General features: G+C 40.7%; 3 protein-coding genes across 3 annotated transcripts; 1 reads left to right on the top strand and 2 right to left on the bottom strand.

Annotated features, from left to right (window-relative positions):
• Positions 1-329: 329 nt before the first annotated feature.
• On the bottom strand, positions 330-6583 carry LOC306968731 (mucolipin-1-like). Its single transcript, XM_079564214.1, has 13 exons — positions 6378-6583; positions 5535-5767; positions 4833-4994; positions 4492-4648; positions 3956-4037; positions 3760-3856; positions 3337-3436; positions 3160-3266; positions 2360-2509; positions 2179-2280; positions 1987-2109; positions 864-1070; positions 330-571 (listed from the first exon to the last, which is right to left on the bottom strand). The coding sequence occupies exons 1-13, from the start codon at positions 6424-6426 to the stop codon at positions 437-439; spliced, it is 1704 nt and encodes a 567-aa protein (XP_079420340.1). The 5' UTR covers positions 6427-6583; the 3' UTR covers positions 330-436.
• Positions 6584-7482: 899 nt separating this feature from the next.
• On the bottom strand, positions 7483-9739 carry trappc5 (trafficking protein particle complex subunit 5). Its single transcript, XM_079563884.1, has 3 exons — positions 9651-9739; positions 8797-9072; positions 7483-7919 (listed from the first exon to the last, which is right to left on the bottom strand). Exons 2-3 carry the CDS (start codon positions 9064-9066, stop codon positions 7623-7625), a joined length of 567 nt encoding a protein of 188 aa, XP_079420010.1. The 5' UTR covers positions 9067-9072; positions 9651-9739; the 3' UTR covers positions 7483-7622.
• Positions 9740-10858: 1119 nt separating this feature from the next.
• pglyrp6 (peptidoglycan recognition protein 6) lies at positions 10859-15496 on the top strand. The gene is made up of 5 exons (XM_079563883.1): positions 10859-11258; positions 12211-13020; positions 14162-14372; positions 15033-15327; positions 15459-15496. Exons 1-5 carry the CDS (start codon positions 11195-11197, stop codon positions 15471-15473), a joined length of 1395 nt encoding a protein of 464 aa, XP_079420009.1. The 5' UTR covers positions 10859-11194; the 3' UTR covers positions 15474-15496.
• The last annotated feature ends 1079 nt before the right edge of the window (positions 15497-16575 follow it).

The following is a 16575-nucleotide window of genomic DNA, read 5'->3' as shown; positions in this document are numbered from 1 at the left end:
ATTTTGGCATGAAACTTATTTTTTGTTTTGCTTCTTCTAAAAGCCAAAAACAAATAGAGAATAACTAAAAATCAGGCGGCCCGTGGGTTTTTTGCACAACCACAAATTAAAAAAAGAAAGAAAAAACATATAAAATCTTGTTCTTTTACTGACACCTGGGGCCCGCAGGTAGCATTATAGGTTCTTATACAACATCTGACTCTATGAGAAATGACTGAGAGTTATATAAGTACAGCAGCGGCTTCTAAAATACTTACGCCTACTGCCACACTAACTCAGTGGCGCGTCATTTGCTGCTTTAGCCTATCTGAAGTTTATTCTGGAACACCCTCCTGACCTAAATGTACCTACTGCCTTGTGATTATCCGATAGGAATATTGTTTTAAGAGGTTTTAAAGCAGGTGTATCTAACATCGCAGCCAGTGGTTGTCGTTTTTCACCACTCACAGCAGCAGAGGAAAGAGCAGGACGTTCCCTCTGGCCCTCTGAACTTCCCAGAGCTGGGCGTGTCCGTGCACTCAGCGATAAAAGCATGGAGGTCTGTGATGCGCACCTGCTCCTGGGTTTGAGCCTGGATAGGACAATAATGCGGATTACTTTTCAGTGATATTGTATGACATCAGTAATGCACAATGCAAGTGAAGTGAATAGCTCAGATTACATAGTATCTTGTTATGGCATATTTTGCCACTTGATGTCAGACAGCAGAGCGTCCTCAAATGATGTGACGCTGTGGGAAATAATGGCTCGGACAGACTTCTAACTACTGTAAACCACATCAGCTTATATAGCTATAGTTTTTACATCTTAATGCCTCTGCTGGTGACTGCCTTCTTGCAAAATGTACCTGATCATTCCCTTACCATGATAGTGTCGTAAGCTCCGGTGATGAGCGCGATGAAGAGGGACAGCACCATGTAGATGAAGAGAGAGATGAAGGTGTACAGGTAAATCTGGCTGAAGATCCACACCAGAGGACTGCTGTGCTCCATTTCCGCAAACGTCACAAACATGTCGTCTCCATTTATCAAAGAGAATAGGCACTCAGACACCATCGAAAGAGAACGGAACTGAGAACCAGAGAGCAGCAGAACTTAGTCACATTCAGTCAGCAGACATACAGATTTATAGGGCCCGATCTTGTGTCTCAACACGCAGACGATAGCGTGACATTTTGCGCTCAGTAGGAGCGCACTTTGTGATCTTGCCACTCCAGACTTAGTGCATTTAAGAGATACACATTTTCTTCCAACAAAACGACACCGCGGCCGGTAGAGGGGTTGTGGGGGAGTGGGGGGTGAACATGTGCATTTGTTTTGTTTGGCGTTCACGCCAAGCACGGCCGATCCGCGCCACAGTGGACGCTGTAGCTCTTACTCCCTCTAGACATTAACATTGTTTAGCTCACGATGGGGTGTTTTTAGTTTTTAGTTTGACCTGTGAGAACCTAAGGCTTAAGAAAGAACACAAGGCAGCGCAATGTAAATGAGGGAATGAATGTCAGCGGTACTCCCATCAGTGCAGTCACCTCCTCTTGTGACGCCCCCTCACAAGTGGCAGAGGCGAATGGCGCATATAGCTCCGCCACTTGGAAAATAATTTTCCAAAAGCCTGCGCCCCTCCATGCGCCACCACAAGATCTGGCCCACTTTCTAACTATGACTTATGCAGTTCTCCAGCTAGCGAGAGGTGAGTCATCAAAGACAAGGCTCAAGAGTGTTCTGACTAACCAGCTCCAACCTTTTCCATTATTGCTATGTAAAGGGAAGGGATCACCTAATGATCCTTTTCGGGTGGCAGATTTTTTGTTAAAATTCAGAGTAAGACACAGATTATATTATAAGACAGACAATTATATTAGCTATAGCATGCTTTATAATGCTAGATACAATGATGATTGTACGCTAACCATGTTTTGGAAATGCTGCTTTCATTCTTTTTAAGGGGAAGTCAAAGGAAGACATTGATCTTTGAGAAGAATATTACCTTAGTGTGATAAGGTCCCAACACAATCCATCCACAGAAACAGTATCCCAAATAGATAGCAGCTGCACAGCAGCAGAAGCGGATCACGTTTGGAAAAGCAGCTCTCAGTGTGACAATCAAAATCTGTCAGATACAATCATTAGCACCTTTTTATATTTATAAAAAGATGTATATAAAGTATCTTCAACATACATTGTATTTCTGGAAGAAGCTGAGGTAACGAATGACTCCAACCCACACCAGCAGAGTGGATGTTCCCAACAGGATTCCACAAAGATCATAAGACGATATATTCTGCAACATTATAGACAAAAACGTGTTGTTTAAACATTGTATTGGTAGAAACAAACAGCATATTGATGCATTTCAATACCTTGGACTCAATCCCAATTTTAATAAAGCTGCCAATTATGGTGAACAGATCACTGATTACAAGAAGAATGTACCACCCATTTATAAACTCAAATCTGTCTGACCAGCTGACGTGACGGTTGAATCTGTGTTTGAAGAACTGCACATATTCCTGTGTGAACAAAGGCAAAAGGAAAACACATTGGTTTAAAGGGCAATATAATAATAGACCAAAATGCCACGTCAAGTGTTTATGCAAAAAAGTTGTGTCTAGTTAACTGTGAGTCTTTAAAGTAGGCCACAGTTGCAGGGCACTTCTTGGTTTATGTGGAGCACCAACACAATGAGTCACTCACAGTCATTTCCTTAGGGACCGGGGCAAACAGACTGACACTGGATCCAAAACAAGGCCAGTGATTTTATGATTAAACACCCCTGGGCAAAGAGGATGAAGTCAACCAACAAAGGAAAAACACAAATTTTGGGCTGCAGTGGCTCAACTGCCCAACTCATTTTCTGTCTATATACTGACAGTGTCGCAATTAGTCAAGTCAAAAACGACCTTGTCTGCAAGCTGAATCCATCTTGAACTGCTCCTACCTTCACAGTTTGGGCCAAATAGACATATTACAATTGTTCACATTTTTTATGTTTTTATATTGTGTATCAACTTGGACATGGCCTGCATTTTATGTGTTCTAATGAGTATTTAACCAAAAGTTATTTTCAAGTTTAAGGATTGGCAAAAAAAATCTCAGGGGAAATAGTTTGCTTTAACGAAGGTGGAAGATGTAAGAAACCAAGTTGTGTATTGAGAATTACATGCTGCAAAAGGATTCCTCTCATTATGGAGCGTCCACACAGGAGCAGAGAAAGCAAGCAGACTATCGCCACCAGGACATCGAAGAACTCCCGCGCGTAGTTCTCAGCTGGTAGAGGAAAAAGTCGATAGATCATCTCTGGAAATGCAGTGATGATAAATACTCTCCTTCTACTCACCGTGACCAGAGACATTAGGGTCTTTACACTCTTTAATGGAGGCTTCGTTCTGCAAACTGATTTTGACTTTTCCACTGTGAGCGCGGTTGTCCATGACGATCTGAGGGAAAGCAAAACTAAACTGTTTAATGTCACTTCATTGACTTGTAACTAAAAGCTTAGTGTGAATTTGAATAATAAAATGTGTTTTTTACAATGCATCACACGCACATAATGGCAATAGCTGAAATATGAAGAAATAGGCAGATCATTCATTCAGAGTTCATCTATTTCAGTAACAGATTAGTCATAAACCTAAATTGATCTAGTCAATGCAGCCCTAAATGCAGATGAATAATGGGTTAGTAAAAGCTGTTTCTAATGCTATTCAACAATAAACAAAGTGAATCTGTAGTAAATGCTTAGTTAAATACTATACTATACCGTAATAGCAAAGGTGTAGCAGTCTGGGATTTCATTGTTCAAAATGGTCTGTATGTTTATAGCCTTCAGCTGGAAGTCAATGGTGACGTTGATCAGCCTACAACAACAACAATCAAATACGGTATAATGTAATAAATACAATATGGAGCAATTACAACTAAATATCGTATCACCAACTGCAAAAGTAAAAACTGACTTGTGAAATTTCAGAGTAAAATTCTTGTAATCACTGTTTCCAGGAGCGGGAGTCAAATCAAGAGGATTCACCCCAGTGCAATCTGCAAAAGATTTAAAAAAAAAAGGATATTAAGGGAAGTTTTTTTCTCCGGGAAGTTCTGAAATTTGTTTCCCAGTGTGAAATAACTGAAGCCGCATTTGCAAACTTCCTCAAAGCTTTATAATCTATCTAAAGTTAGCAAGTAAAGTTAGTGATTTATCACATTTGTCGATAACAGGTGTGCAAATAAGTAAGTTCTCTTGGCAGACGATTCATGTTTTGTAAATAGAATGAATGGAGATAAAATGAGGCAAATGTGGTCACTGGAAAAAGTTGGTAGCTTTATATATCACGGCAAGTTCGTTATCTCAAGAACGTTGTTAAAAATAGTTGGGCTGACCAAAAACAAAAAGAAAGTTGTTCCACTTGAATGTTTGATATTTGACAATGGCACTGAGTCTTCTAAAATAACACAGAGTAGGAAAAAAAACATAAAAAGACATAATAAGTCTTACTGGTGACAACGTGGGGGTCAATGTCGAATGTGTCGTTGACTGGGTCTATGGAGCCTCTCTTGTAGAATCTCTGACAAAGGGATAGTGCACTGTCATTGTAGCCTACACCAGGCACATAAGCATATCGTCCCAGGGAGATCTGAGGCAGAGCCAAGTACTGAAGGAGAAACAAAAAATATGTTATGTTTGAGGGAACTGCAGGGAACTTTCTTACTCCTATTCTATTGCTAATTGAACCACTAGTTATCCCTTTACCAGCACTTTACAGCATCCATTGTATTTTATCTTAACAAATTATTTTATGACATAAGCATTTAATGTCATGAACCAGTGACGTTTACCTGTTCTATGGCAAAGTGAATGCAGCTGTAGAGCTCGTCCTGTGTGTGAACAGCCTGGGGGGTGTTGTCCTGATAATCCTTAAGAAAAAGGTGCTTAAATGCTGCAGTATTTTCCTCTTGAAATGTCACCACCATCTGGTTACTCAGGCCGAAAAGCACCAGCTACAGACGAGAGACACACAAGAGTCAGTTAAAAACAATCGTTGAGACACCCAATAAAGTTCATGATATTGTAGGTCATTTTCTGTAGTTTTGGAAAGGCCGATTTAACCTCCAATAGTGATCAATAGTTATTCTTGGACCAGTGGAACATCTGCTAATAAAAATACTAATTATTTAGGTCACTACATTTTAATTTTTCAAGAATAAAGTAAAGTTACTCTTACTTGAGCAAATATTTTAGCTACTCTAACCAGCTCTGCAAACATAAAGATATTTACGATTGATTGATTTGATTGATTGAAGCTAATCAATCAGGGCAACTCATAGACTGAATAAATAGCTAGTCTATGGGTTGCAACCAGAGCAACATAAACTCTGCATGTGACTCAGGGGAATAGTCATAACTAACTATTAATAAACGTTTAAAGTTATGTAAATTATTTGCTTGAGCTCTAGCCCCACTGCAGTTCCGGCATGGTGATTTTATATTACAACCAATTCATAAGCATTAGAAGACATTAGGGTCATGGCATAGATCACCTGCACAGTCACAGTGAGGATTTTGAGCAGCTGTAGACCCAGTTTGAACGGCTTCCGTCCCTTGGCATGGTATTTGTCACATGGGCTCATGAAAAAGTATTTCAGTTTCCTCCTCAGAGCTTCCTCCTCTGCTTCCTCCTGCTGCTGCTGGAAGCCACAGTCCCCCAGCGCTCCACCATCACTAAGGTCCTGGGAGCCATACCCAGGGACAGATGCCAGCAGCTGGTCCTTCTCTGTCAAGCAGAAAGATCAAGGTTTAGTTTACAGGGGAAAGAAATGAAGATTTTTCAAAGCTGCAAATGTATGCTGTATCAAACTAAGGAAACATTAACATGAAGGACTTCCCTCAAAATAACCGACTTTCGAATCATAAACTTCCTCCTTTGCCAAGACAAAAAAAAAGGGGGGGGGGGGGGGGGGGGGGGGAACTAAGTAGGAAAGACTAGGCCACATTACAGTGTTGAGCCATTCAAATTAATTGGGAGCATCATTGCTCTACTACATTGTCCTTCACCTTTCATCATGAAACACTTTTGGACCTGTCACAACTCACACCATGTGACTGTTTCACAAATACTTGAAGGACCTATCGCTCAACATAATGTATTAAATGTATTTATTTGAGGCAGCGTTTCTTTCTGATCATATTAGGTATAACATGGTAACAATATTATTAATAAGGCTGGAACAAAAGTCAAATAATTTGATCTATGTTGCAGACTGAACACAGTGACAGTGCTATCACTCAGTAACAATAAAGTGACCGGTGCACGGTCCATGAGAACGTTTTTAATACTAATAGATAGATGGTAAGAGCAGTGAATGAAGGGTTGATGGGCAAACCTGTGGCGGTGTCCTCCTCCTGGATGTTGCTATAACTGGCCGACGCCATAATGATGGTCACACAGTCACCATTTTACGAGATTTAAAGACTCACAAAAATCCATCGTCAAACTGTGACGGTTTAAAGCCAAGATAAAATATGACTAGCGCTGATGGTGTCTTTGGTAATGAACCACAGGCGACAAAAGGTAAACACAACGCAGCTTCCGGTGAGCCACATGACCGTGTCACGTGATTGACGTCAACGGCAAAATCTTGAAATGATAGAAACATGTCACGAGCAAACTGTACATAAAAGAGACTGAGCAAGTTAGCTACTGCATGCTTCATGCAGATTAATTTCATATTGAATAAAGAGGGAAGCTTAAAAACGCTGGCTCCGTGATTGGCCTGAGCCTGGACTCAGTGGACATTATATTATGGACACCAAATTACGAACTGCTCTCTGTTTAGGATAATCCACTAGCTAGTAGTTTAGTGGACTTGATGATGATGCTGAGGTGCTCTATTGACCGGTTCAGGAGCTCATATATGCGGCTGTGCATTTCTACAATGGAAACTTAATTTGAGATTGTCCATATTCTTTGCATGTTGCAGATATGTTGCAACAAGGGTCTTTAGCAGAGTCCATTACTATTATTATTGTGCTTTTAGGTTTGCTTTTGTTATGAAGCAAATGTGCACATCTATCTATCTATGTATCTATCTTAAATGAACGGCGAAAGTTCAGTTTATTAGCCAAAGTCTCACATGGATTATAGAATAGAAATATTGTACAGGCACAAGAAAATTACTGTTGAAGCATGTAGAGGTAATTAACCAATTGGATAACTTTAATCCAGAGTTCTACATTTCATCACACACTGTACATTGAGGACAACAAAAACAAAACAAATGTTTTACTGCAAGACATGTTACGAATCTCTACTCTACTAATAAAAGATAAATTCACGGATTGAAGAGAATAAACTGCAAATGTGTGTGTATTCTATTGGTGGTATGAAGATGTCCTGACATTATTGATCTTATGAAAGACACAGCCAAAGGACAAGGTGAACTTTGTGGGTTATCCAACATCCTTTACAAACATTAGAAGCTTGTTGGTCAATGGGCTGCGTTGGAACGTTGTCATTGTTAATAACTTAGCAATATGCTCACAAAATCCTCTGGGACTTTCTTATAAAACTAACCACCTTTGAAATAAATAAAGCTGGAAAGGAGTTCTTCAGAATTGACCACGCTTTATTATCTGCCGTCCAGAGCCTTGTCTCTGGCGATGACTGACTCGTTGAACTTGATCATGAGCGTAGTCCCTTTGTGCCAGTGAGCAGTGACTTTGGCCGGGAAGCCACTGTGTGTAAGAATAGCCTCCAGGATGCCTGCGGTGAAGGAGGCGCAGTTTAAGCTGCTGTTCTCTTTGGGGACAGATATGTAAGCATTAATGAGAGGATCCTTCTCTATGATGTAATATGTTTTGTCGTCGTCGTTGGCTTGCTCCAGCTTGTCTGCTTCTTTTCCAAAGAGAGATTTCCACACGTTCACCTGAAGGAAAACAGACTTTAGTGAAGTGAATGTGTTGTAAACCGCCGTGACAAAAAATGGTCTACTTTTTGAGGGGGATGGTTCTAGTTAATCTAAAAAAAAAAAGGAAAAAAATACATAAAATATAACATTGACATAAACAGTTCACACAATTCTTACAGCTATTGAGGTCTGAGGTCACATCCCATTCTGCTTTACCACACAAGGGCAAACTAAACAATATTTCAAAACATCATAATAATACTGTGAAACTTACTAAACCAAACTGGCACCGATATGATTACGTCTTTTTTAAAAACTTATCCATGCCTTTATTTCCTCAAGGCTGGACTACTGTAATGGACTTTTTATTGGGCTCCCTGCCAATGACATCCAGAGACTCCAGTATATACAGAGCAGTGCAGCTAGACTACTTGTGCGAGCCAGGAAGTATGAGCACATCACACCCGTTCTGTTTTCACTGCACTGGCTCCCGGTTTCTGCCCGGATCGACTACAAAATCCTGCTGCTCACCCATAAATCCATTACTGGTCATGCTCCACAATACCTGCAAGAACTCATATCACGGAAACCCTCCAACCGCACCCTCAGGTCATCCAGTAGCCTCCACCTCCATGCTCCTTCAACTAAACGCCGAACCATGGGGGGCAGAGCCTTTTGTTCTGCTGCACCAAGGCTTTGGAACTGCCTCCCCGCGGAGTTGAGGGAAACGAGAAACCTGGACTTTTTAAAGCTAAATTGAAAACTTTCCTTTTTAAGAAAGCTTATAATTGTTGATGATTTTAATGTGTGTGTTGTCTTGTAGCACTCTGAGATTCTCCGAATGAAAAGTGCGTTACAAATAAAATGTATTATTATTATCATTTTGCAGGCCCACCTTGATGAACAGCAGCATGTTGAGCAGTTTGGTCTCCCTCTTGCCATTCTTCTCTCTCAGCACCAGGACATCGAGCAGACTGGCCCCTACACTTTGGCCCATCTCCGAGAGCCGGGACTGCAGCTCAGTGACAGAGTACACGCGGCTCTGACAGTACTGCACCATCTCAGAGAACAGCAGGGCAAACGCACTCACGCTCACTTCTGTCTTCGGACGGGTCAGTGGCCGCTCGAGGATGGTGGATTTACCTTTCGTGAAGCGGTTGTCCATGTTAATCTGGAGGACACAACAGTAACAGTTAAGGAAGCATTATGATGATCCACCCTGTCAAAATCAAGTGTGTTGATTTAATTTGTGGTGGCAGGAAGTGGCAAGTGTGATGTACCCATTCTGGACAATAATGGTCATTTTGCAGGGATCATAGCCATTCATTCAGTGAATACATACAATACTTTTAGAAATAATCCTAGTCACTGAAGGTCAAAAGTTAGAGATATAGAGCTTTTAAAATGGAGAATTTGTACTAATATATATGTATTTATTTTTAATAGTGATTTTGACCCGCACCCCCCGACAGTAACCATGCAGGTGGATTGCTTCTCAAGAGATGATACAAAGCACAAAAAGATATACTGTAAGCATGATTTCCCAAATATTCCTTAGCTCATAATTGTCTAATACATTGTCGTGTGCATTTCAGCCTGGCAGTAGCTAGGTTTGCAGCATGAGCATTACTGTTAGCATAGTGACGACAGACTAAAACCGTTACAACAGTACTTGAGTGTGATCCTTATTATTATACATCCAATTAAAAGTTTCGCTTGATAATGTATTGTTATAATATTTTAACGAACCTTTGTAAAGTGGCTGTCTGTCTTCCACTTCCTGTTTTTCTCCTTCTACTTTCTTCTTCTGGGTGGTGACTCTTTAGCTTTTGCGCCCTCTGCTGGTCGAGGGTTTAGAGCAGCAGTGAATGGCAATAATATGAACGAATGAGTTAAAGGATCGCTACCTGATTTTACTTCTAGAAATAGAATGAAAGTTATTTTATCCTCCTTCAGTGTATTGTTAACACTAATGCTTGAAGGGAAAACAGCGTGCATCAAATTATAAAACATTTGTATCAATTTTATAAACTTTCAGGCTATTTTAGCAGTATTTATGTGGACGTGATCCTGAAAAGTGAACCTGCAAGTTGTGAAATTTGCCTATAAACTAGTCCCTGCAAAGAATTTGGATGCTACAAATACATTAGGAAAGTTATGAATGAGTTTGGACCACCAATAACATTTTAATTTAGTGACTTCCCCTTTCATTGTTTGCAATAAAAAAAAAATCAGGTATAGGGCCTTTAAATGTTTTTGGAATCACTCACTCCTCAAACTGTTTTTATTAAAAAATAAATAAAATAGGGCTATCTTACTGTAGCTTAGTACTGAAGCTGCTGCAGACGTACAAAGAAGCCACTGCAAAATGACTCCAAACTAGCACTTTAGTCTGAATAAAATAAATTAGACAGCTGCAGTAAATAGTGCAGACACCTGATGCTCCAAATGTTGTAAAGTAAGTATCCATTATACATTTTTCTTAAACTTTGTTCCAGCTGAAAGTATTTGCCATCACCATTGTTGTCTTCAGTGAAGCAACACACATAGGTTCTTTTGCTTTGTGTGTCTCTCCTTTAACTGTGGGAACTACTCGTGTTTCTTCCTCTTTCCAGCTCAAAAATATATGCCCAACATTCGCTGTGTACATTCCAGTCGAGACCTTACTTATGCATTTTTACAAAAGAAAACACGTGCGCTTCCTGTTTTGGATGTCACGTGACTTCTCATTCGAAATTAACAATAGCTTGATTTATTTCCCTTTGCCTCACTGCTCTTTGCACATTTTCTGAGAATTGATTCACTTATTAATTATAAGCAAACAAACAGACAAAAAAAAAAGATAAATTCATAATCTATTTTGGATGTGACTTCAGTTGAGAGATGATTTTGTTCGTCATCACATTTGAGTACTTTGTGCCTTTGTGCAACTTTTAATGAGTCATTGGAGTTGGGGTTTCCAAGTGGCATGGGAATGGACATTAGGACATGAGGACATGCATATTGCCAAACAGAGGGTTGCCATCAATTTGCACAGTGCCCATTGGTTTAATGATTCCCGTAATAATCAGTTTATACATTTGCATCAACGGACGTTAAGATGGTACAAAAAGCACTGCCCCGATAGCAGGTGTCACTTTCCCAGATTGCTTGTTTGCTGCTTGCTCACGAGCTGATAATCCCTGTGTTATGCAAGCAGGCGGTGAGTTTGCACGTGAAGGGTATATATTCCAGTCGCACAGCAGACAGGAGGCAGACTGACACTGAGGTTATCCTAGGAGACAAGCTGCAGGATGGTGCACAACTGGACATGCGTCTTGGTACTTCTAGGAGTCCTGTTTGGTTTGGGCATAGAAGGTAATAATATAATTCTATTCACTGGAGTGCATCGGATAAACAATGATGATACTGCAGTGTCTTGTAATTGGGTATTATGTATTAACTGAATGATATTACATTGTGGTAATTTAATATTTTAAAATGCCATAACCCATCTTGTAAAAACATAACAGGTTTCTTATTGAAACATGATACAGCTGCAATCTGTTTAAACCCAGTTGCTGAGAAATGCATTATACTTCTGTATATTCATGATACGCATTTCGCTTTATGAGTAAATGAACAAAAGAATGGCTTGTAGTTTGGCAGGGCAGTGTCTCTGCATTCTGGTCTTACATTTCTCTATAGCTCATTTCAAAAGTCACTTGTCTGCATAGCCTCACTCTCTCTGTTAATACGAAAATCCAAATCAAGTCTTCTTGGGGATATTCATATTCAGTATTTTTATTAAAATTCACCCCAGGGTTGGTTTGAATCTATTTGAAAAAGGTTTCATCTTCTCTGTTAAAGGTTTCTGTAGCCCTACTTATGAGCAATCACAGATATATCTTTACCTTGTTTGTAAGGAATTGTGATTTATTCTTTAATGCAGCAGCTTGAACCAGTTCTTGCTACTGGTCTTAAAAAGTACATGCAACACGGCAGTTAAGCATTGACCCTGCTTTCAGTAGGAACGGTTGCAATCTTGTGCAAGCTAAATCGCATATTATGATATAGAGTACAAAGAGTATTGGAGTATTAAAAAATATTATGCTCATAGTATCCCTGGTGACATGTTTCAACCCCAGTGGCCACTTCAGTCACCCTAATGTGTTGGTTGTGACAAGAAGGGTATTTGGTGTAAAAGGGAGGGGGAAAAAACAATTCAATACGTAACTGTTACTAACTCAGTTGTAACCACTAAAAACGTCAAATAATGGTACATTATTAAATTAATACATTGTTAATGAGATTTCTTTTGTGCCCTCAGCTTCTTGTTGGCACATGAATGACTTCATCAATGCCTTAAAGGAACTTGAAGGCAGATATCCTCGTATGAAGCCAGTACAATTACTGGGAGCCCTGCGTAAAGCCTCTGGCCTCACTGACCCCTTCATCCAGCACTACCTTGGAAAACCTAGGTCTGTCTCTCCTGTCCAACCCACAGTGTCCAAATACCTTATCTCTGCTCTCCACTACCACATCACAGATGACAATCAAGAAGCTGGCGTGGTTCTGACTGCAGATGGCACAACTGTGGCACTCCGGCCTCTTCTGCTGGGCATAGAGGCTGGCTTTCTCCGTCGACTTAGGTGGGACATTCAAAGTCGCCCTCTGAGCGTTCCTGTAACAAAACAGTCACCCCAGATTGAAGATCTAGGCCCTGATGGCTGCTGGGACAACCTCACCCACCCCCAAACGTTCACTCTCGCACACAAACCAAGCTTACTCACCACCGCCCAGGTCAACGGGGGAATGGACGGAGTAATCTTAGCCCGGGAAGCCTTCAGACCTCGGCCCCTGAAGCTGAGCATGTTGCTGACAGCGTACTACGGCCACCGGTTGGATCAAAGAGGACTGGACGCAGCGCCACGTATCATCAGTCAGCGCCGGAGAGAGAACTTCAAACAGCTGATGGAGACTTCAGAGAGCAGTCTGGGTGTGCTAAAGATGGAGGCAGTGGATGGAGTTGAAATGCACAGAAGAAAGAAGGGAAAGAGGGATTTAAAGCTGAGGGAGAAAAGGCAACTGATGGCAGTGATTAACGACAGAGTCAAGAAGTTCATGCAAAAGTACACAGGTAAGATTTTGTCAAGTGACAGATTTGCATTACTGTCAACTCTAACACATGCAACGTACCTGCAGAGGACTGAAAGCACAAACAACCCTCGGTGCAAACAGAAAGTTCACACTACACAGAGAGCAGTATCTGAAAATATATTTGTTTTTCTTAAAGACAATCAAAGCCATTCCCAATGCCCAGATCATGTGCAAAGATTTGGGATCAGTAAGTCCGCAACTTGATCCTTTCCAGGTACTGTTGAGCAAGACACTTTTCTCATCAGTGCAAACAGCAGCCTATGTAAAGTATGGGTGACTGTGCGATGCATGTACAGTATGACAGCCAGGTTTGTGCCACAGAGCAATATATTCATAAATTCTTATTAGATTGTTTGTTATCAAATGTGAAGGTGGGTTTTCTTTTCCAAATAATTCTAGGGCTCCATCTAGTGGTAAAAAAATGTAAGCATTATATCATTTTACAGAATAGGCTTACAACAAAGAGAAAATGTAGGTATGTAGCAGTTATGATTTTGGGAAACAGTTGTAATAAAATATACTTTTATACTTATAATTTTCTTACGCCACGGACCGTGTTTTTTGTGTCCTTAATAAAGTCTTGATAATAATAGATAATAGCAATTGTGGCAGATTATTAAAAATATATATAAATATTACTGTGTAGTGAATAGGGATTGATAAAAATAGCTTCTATTTGACTAAGGTTTGTTTTAAAAGGAAAACAAACAAAGGAACAGAGAGCTTGTCTGTGCAGCCCCACCCAGTCAGCAAATAACGTGAGGCCTCAGGGTATAATTTTTGCTTTCGTTTTACAGGAACTAATAAGAATACTAAACAAACACATACACATTGGATATTTATCATACCGGAGGATATTGTGTTTTATTAAACACGCAAATGCACTTAAGAGCACTATTGTTACATGTGGGTTTGTTTCCACGTTCGCCGTGTATCTAGGCTCCGTTGGGTAATCTGAATTTCCCACAAACTTCCCTACAATAAAAGTCGAAACATTTTTCTTGAATCTTTGTGTTTTGTAATGTAAACGTGTTGAGTGTCATGAGGTTCCCTGCGGTTTCCCCACCATGCCTTTTTAATATCTCTGACTGCTCATGCGTCATTTGCCCTGTGTATTCCAGACTGCCCCCCCATCGTACCACGCTGCATGTGGGGCGCGGAGCCGTACCGAGGCACCCCCACTAACCTGACTCTGCCCCTGAGCTTCCTGTACATCCACCACACCGCCACACCCAGCCAGCCCTGTGTTACCTTCCAGCAGTGCTCTGCAGACATGAGAGCTATGCAGCGCTTCCACCAGGAGGACCGCGGCTGGGACGACATCGGATACAGGTAGCAGGCCGTGGAGAATTACTAGTGTAGATTTGATGGTGTGGTTGGATGAATATACAGTAGTATGATTATAATGGACCTTGACACACTATCAGATTTCACCATGTGAACAAAAAGCAAACTCTCTTGCTCTTACCTGAGCTTAGACGAGTTGATGCGCACCTGTCTGGTCTTTGTGCGAGCGCTCAGTCACGCAAAAAGACAAAAGATGTTGTTAGCATTTAGCCTCTCCTATAGAAGCGACCAAGCTCTTCCACGTTTTCCCTAATTAAATACGGTTACGTGAGTAGTTACACGATCCAAGTATAGTGACACAAAATTAAACATGTCGATTTTCTAAGCGGACAAAAAAGGGGTACTATATTGTACGGCGCAGTAAAGTGAAGCTATTACTGCGCGGACGTCGAAGCTTGGTCACTTCTAACTTCATCCTCGTTTGGCCCCATAGAGGAGCGGAGCAGAGGCTAAATGCTAACAACATCTTTTTGCGTGACTGAGCACACGCATAAAGAACAGACAGGTACACATAAACTTGTCTAAGCTCAGGTAAGAACATATCTCATAGAAAAAGAGTGGCCTGTTCCTTTAAACAAAAAACTATGTAGATCAGATCTTTCTTCATTGAGAATAATATTGAAGAACATGCACCTGTCTCCACAGTTTCGTTGCCGGTTCCGATGGTTACATCTATGAGGGCCGCGGCTGGCACTGGCAGGGAGCGCACACTCTAGGTCACAACACCAAAGGCTTTGGTGTCTCCATTATAGGCGATTACTCACACGTCCTGCCCTCCTCACACTCCATGGCGCTGGTGCGTGATAAGCTGACCTCCTGTGCTGTGCAGGGGGGTCGACTTGTGGATCATTTCATTCTGCAGGGTCACAGAACGGTGGTGAACACGGCCTGTCCCGGAGACGCCTTCTACAGCGAGATAAAGACATGGGAGCGCTTTGGGGTATGTGCTTTAATGTGTTCTACAGCCTTGAAAAGATGTTCTTTGTGGTTTAATTTGGTTGCATAAGCATGTTAAAACACTGTTTAGTCTGTGCATGTTTTACTCACCGTTATTGTTCTCTTCATTTCCAGGAGGTGGCAAACTGACCTATCTACAAAAGAAGAAAGCTTAAATAAAAATATGTAACAACGGATTTGTTTGCGAGTGCTCCTTATTACTAGGTTTATAAAGGTTTATCACTGTTGACTGGCTGGTCAAGTGTTTCATTTATAAATCAGTAGTGGGGCTGCATGTGATGGAACAGGCCAAAACTGTCATTGTAACATTATCATTGCAGTATATAATTTCTCTAACTATCTCCATCTGCTGGGTCCTGTTCAATGTTCCCCCAAATATCCATAGAAAAGTCAAATGACGCACTAGCAGGCCCGGATCCACGGGGGTACAAAAGGGTGCATTGCAACCTCCTTTTGAAATGTCTGCACCCTCAGTTATTGATGGCATCACAATGTATTTTAATGGTGAGAAACTCTATTTGCACCCTTTTGAAACTCGAATGCACCCTCAGTCAGTCAGGAGAGAATAATCCAATTGGGATTTGACACCCGAGATGGACTTGTTTTTATATATTTTGCCATATTTCTTAAGGTTTCTAAATCATTCAGTTTTATCCAGGATCTTTCCACACCTGCCTACATTACTTTGTATACCCAAAATAAAGCCTTTGCTTAAAAAAACAACCTTCAAATTAATGATGCAAGTTTGTTTCAACGTTTTACAACTTTTCAGTGCCATGGAATAAAATGGTTTTATCATTCATTTGCTATTTCATGCCTGCCACCAGGGGGAGCCAGCTGGATGCTAAATGAATAAACAGTAATAAAATCTGATATTTATTTGTGTGTGTGTTTTTTTTTTTTTATTAGGAGTAATGTCAAAAGTGTATTTACTTCTGATAATTAGATAATTTGGAGGTCACCACACTGTTGTTTTGTAAAAAATATCCCATTAATATACGTTACAATGTTACGCCAGGCCCTATAATTACACTTAACTGTTAAAGATATTTGCACTAGGTTTTTTTGTTTTGTTTTTTGTTTTGAAAGATCCTGCCCCAATGCCTCATACCCATTATGGCAAAAGTCCCTCACTTACATTTTTGTGTATGACTATTTATAGCACAGTTATGACTACAAACTTTGTCTGCCGCGTGCATGGTGTTGCAAACCCAAACAGCGCGTGCGAATG

The sequence above is a fragment of the Gobius niger genome (genome assembly GCF_951799975.1).
Source record: "Gobius niger genome assembly, chromosome: 10".
Lineage (NCBI taxonomy): Eukaryota > Metazoa > Chordata > Actinopteri > Gobiiformes > Gobiidae > Gobius > Gobius niger.
Note: the sequence above shows the minus strand (reverse complement) of the source record. Positions and strands in the feature narration are given on the sequence as shown.

Coding starts and splice junctions, on each gene's coding strand:
- LOC306968731 (XM_079564214.1), bottom strand. CDS start 6,426: ATGGCGTCGGCCAGTTATAGCAACATCCAGGAGGAGGACACCGCCACA. Junction 4,038..4,491: donor TGACCCCCACGTTGTCACCA/GTAAGACTTATT, acceptor AATCTTTTGCAG/ATTGCACTGGGGTGAATCCT. Junction 3,267..3,336: donor CCCTAATGTCTCTGGTCACG/GTGAGTAGAAGG, acceptor TTCCTCTACCAG/CTGAGAACTACGCGCGGGAG.
- trappc5 (XM_079563884.1), bottom strand. CDS start 9,066: ATGGACAACCGCTTCACGAAAGGTAAATCCACCATCCTCGAGCGGCCA. Junction 7,920..8,796: donor ACATGCTGCTGTTCATCAAG/GTGGGCCTGCAA, acceptor GTTTTCCTTCAG/GTGAACGTGTGGAAATCTCT.
- pglyrp6 (XM_079563883.1), top strand. CDS start 11,195: ATGGTGCACAACTGGACATGCGTCTTGGTACTTCTAGGAGTCCTGTTT. Junction 11,259..12,210: donor GTTTGGTTTGGGCATAGAAG/GTAATAATATAA, acceptor TTGTGCCCTCAG/CTTCTTGTTGGCACATGAAT. Junction 14,373..15,032: donor TGGGACGACATCGGATACAG/GTAGCAGGCCGT, acceptor CTGTCTCCACAG/TTTCGTTGCCGGTTCCGATG.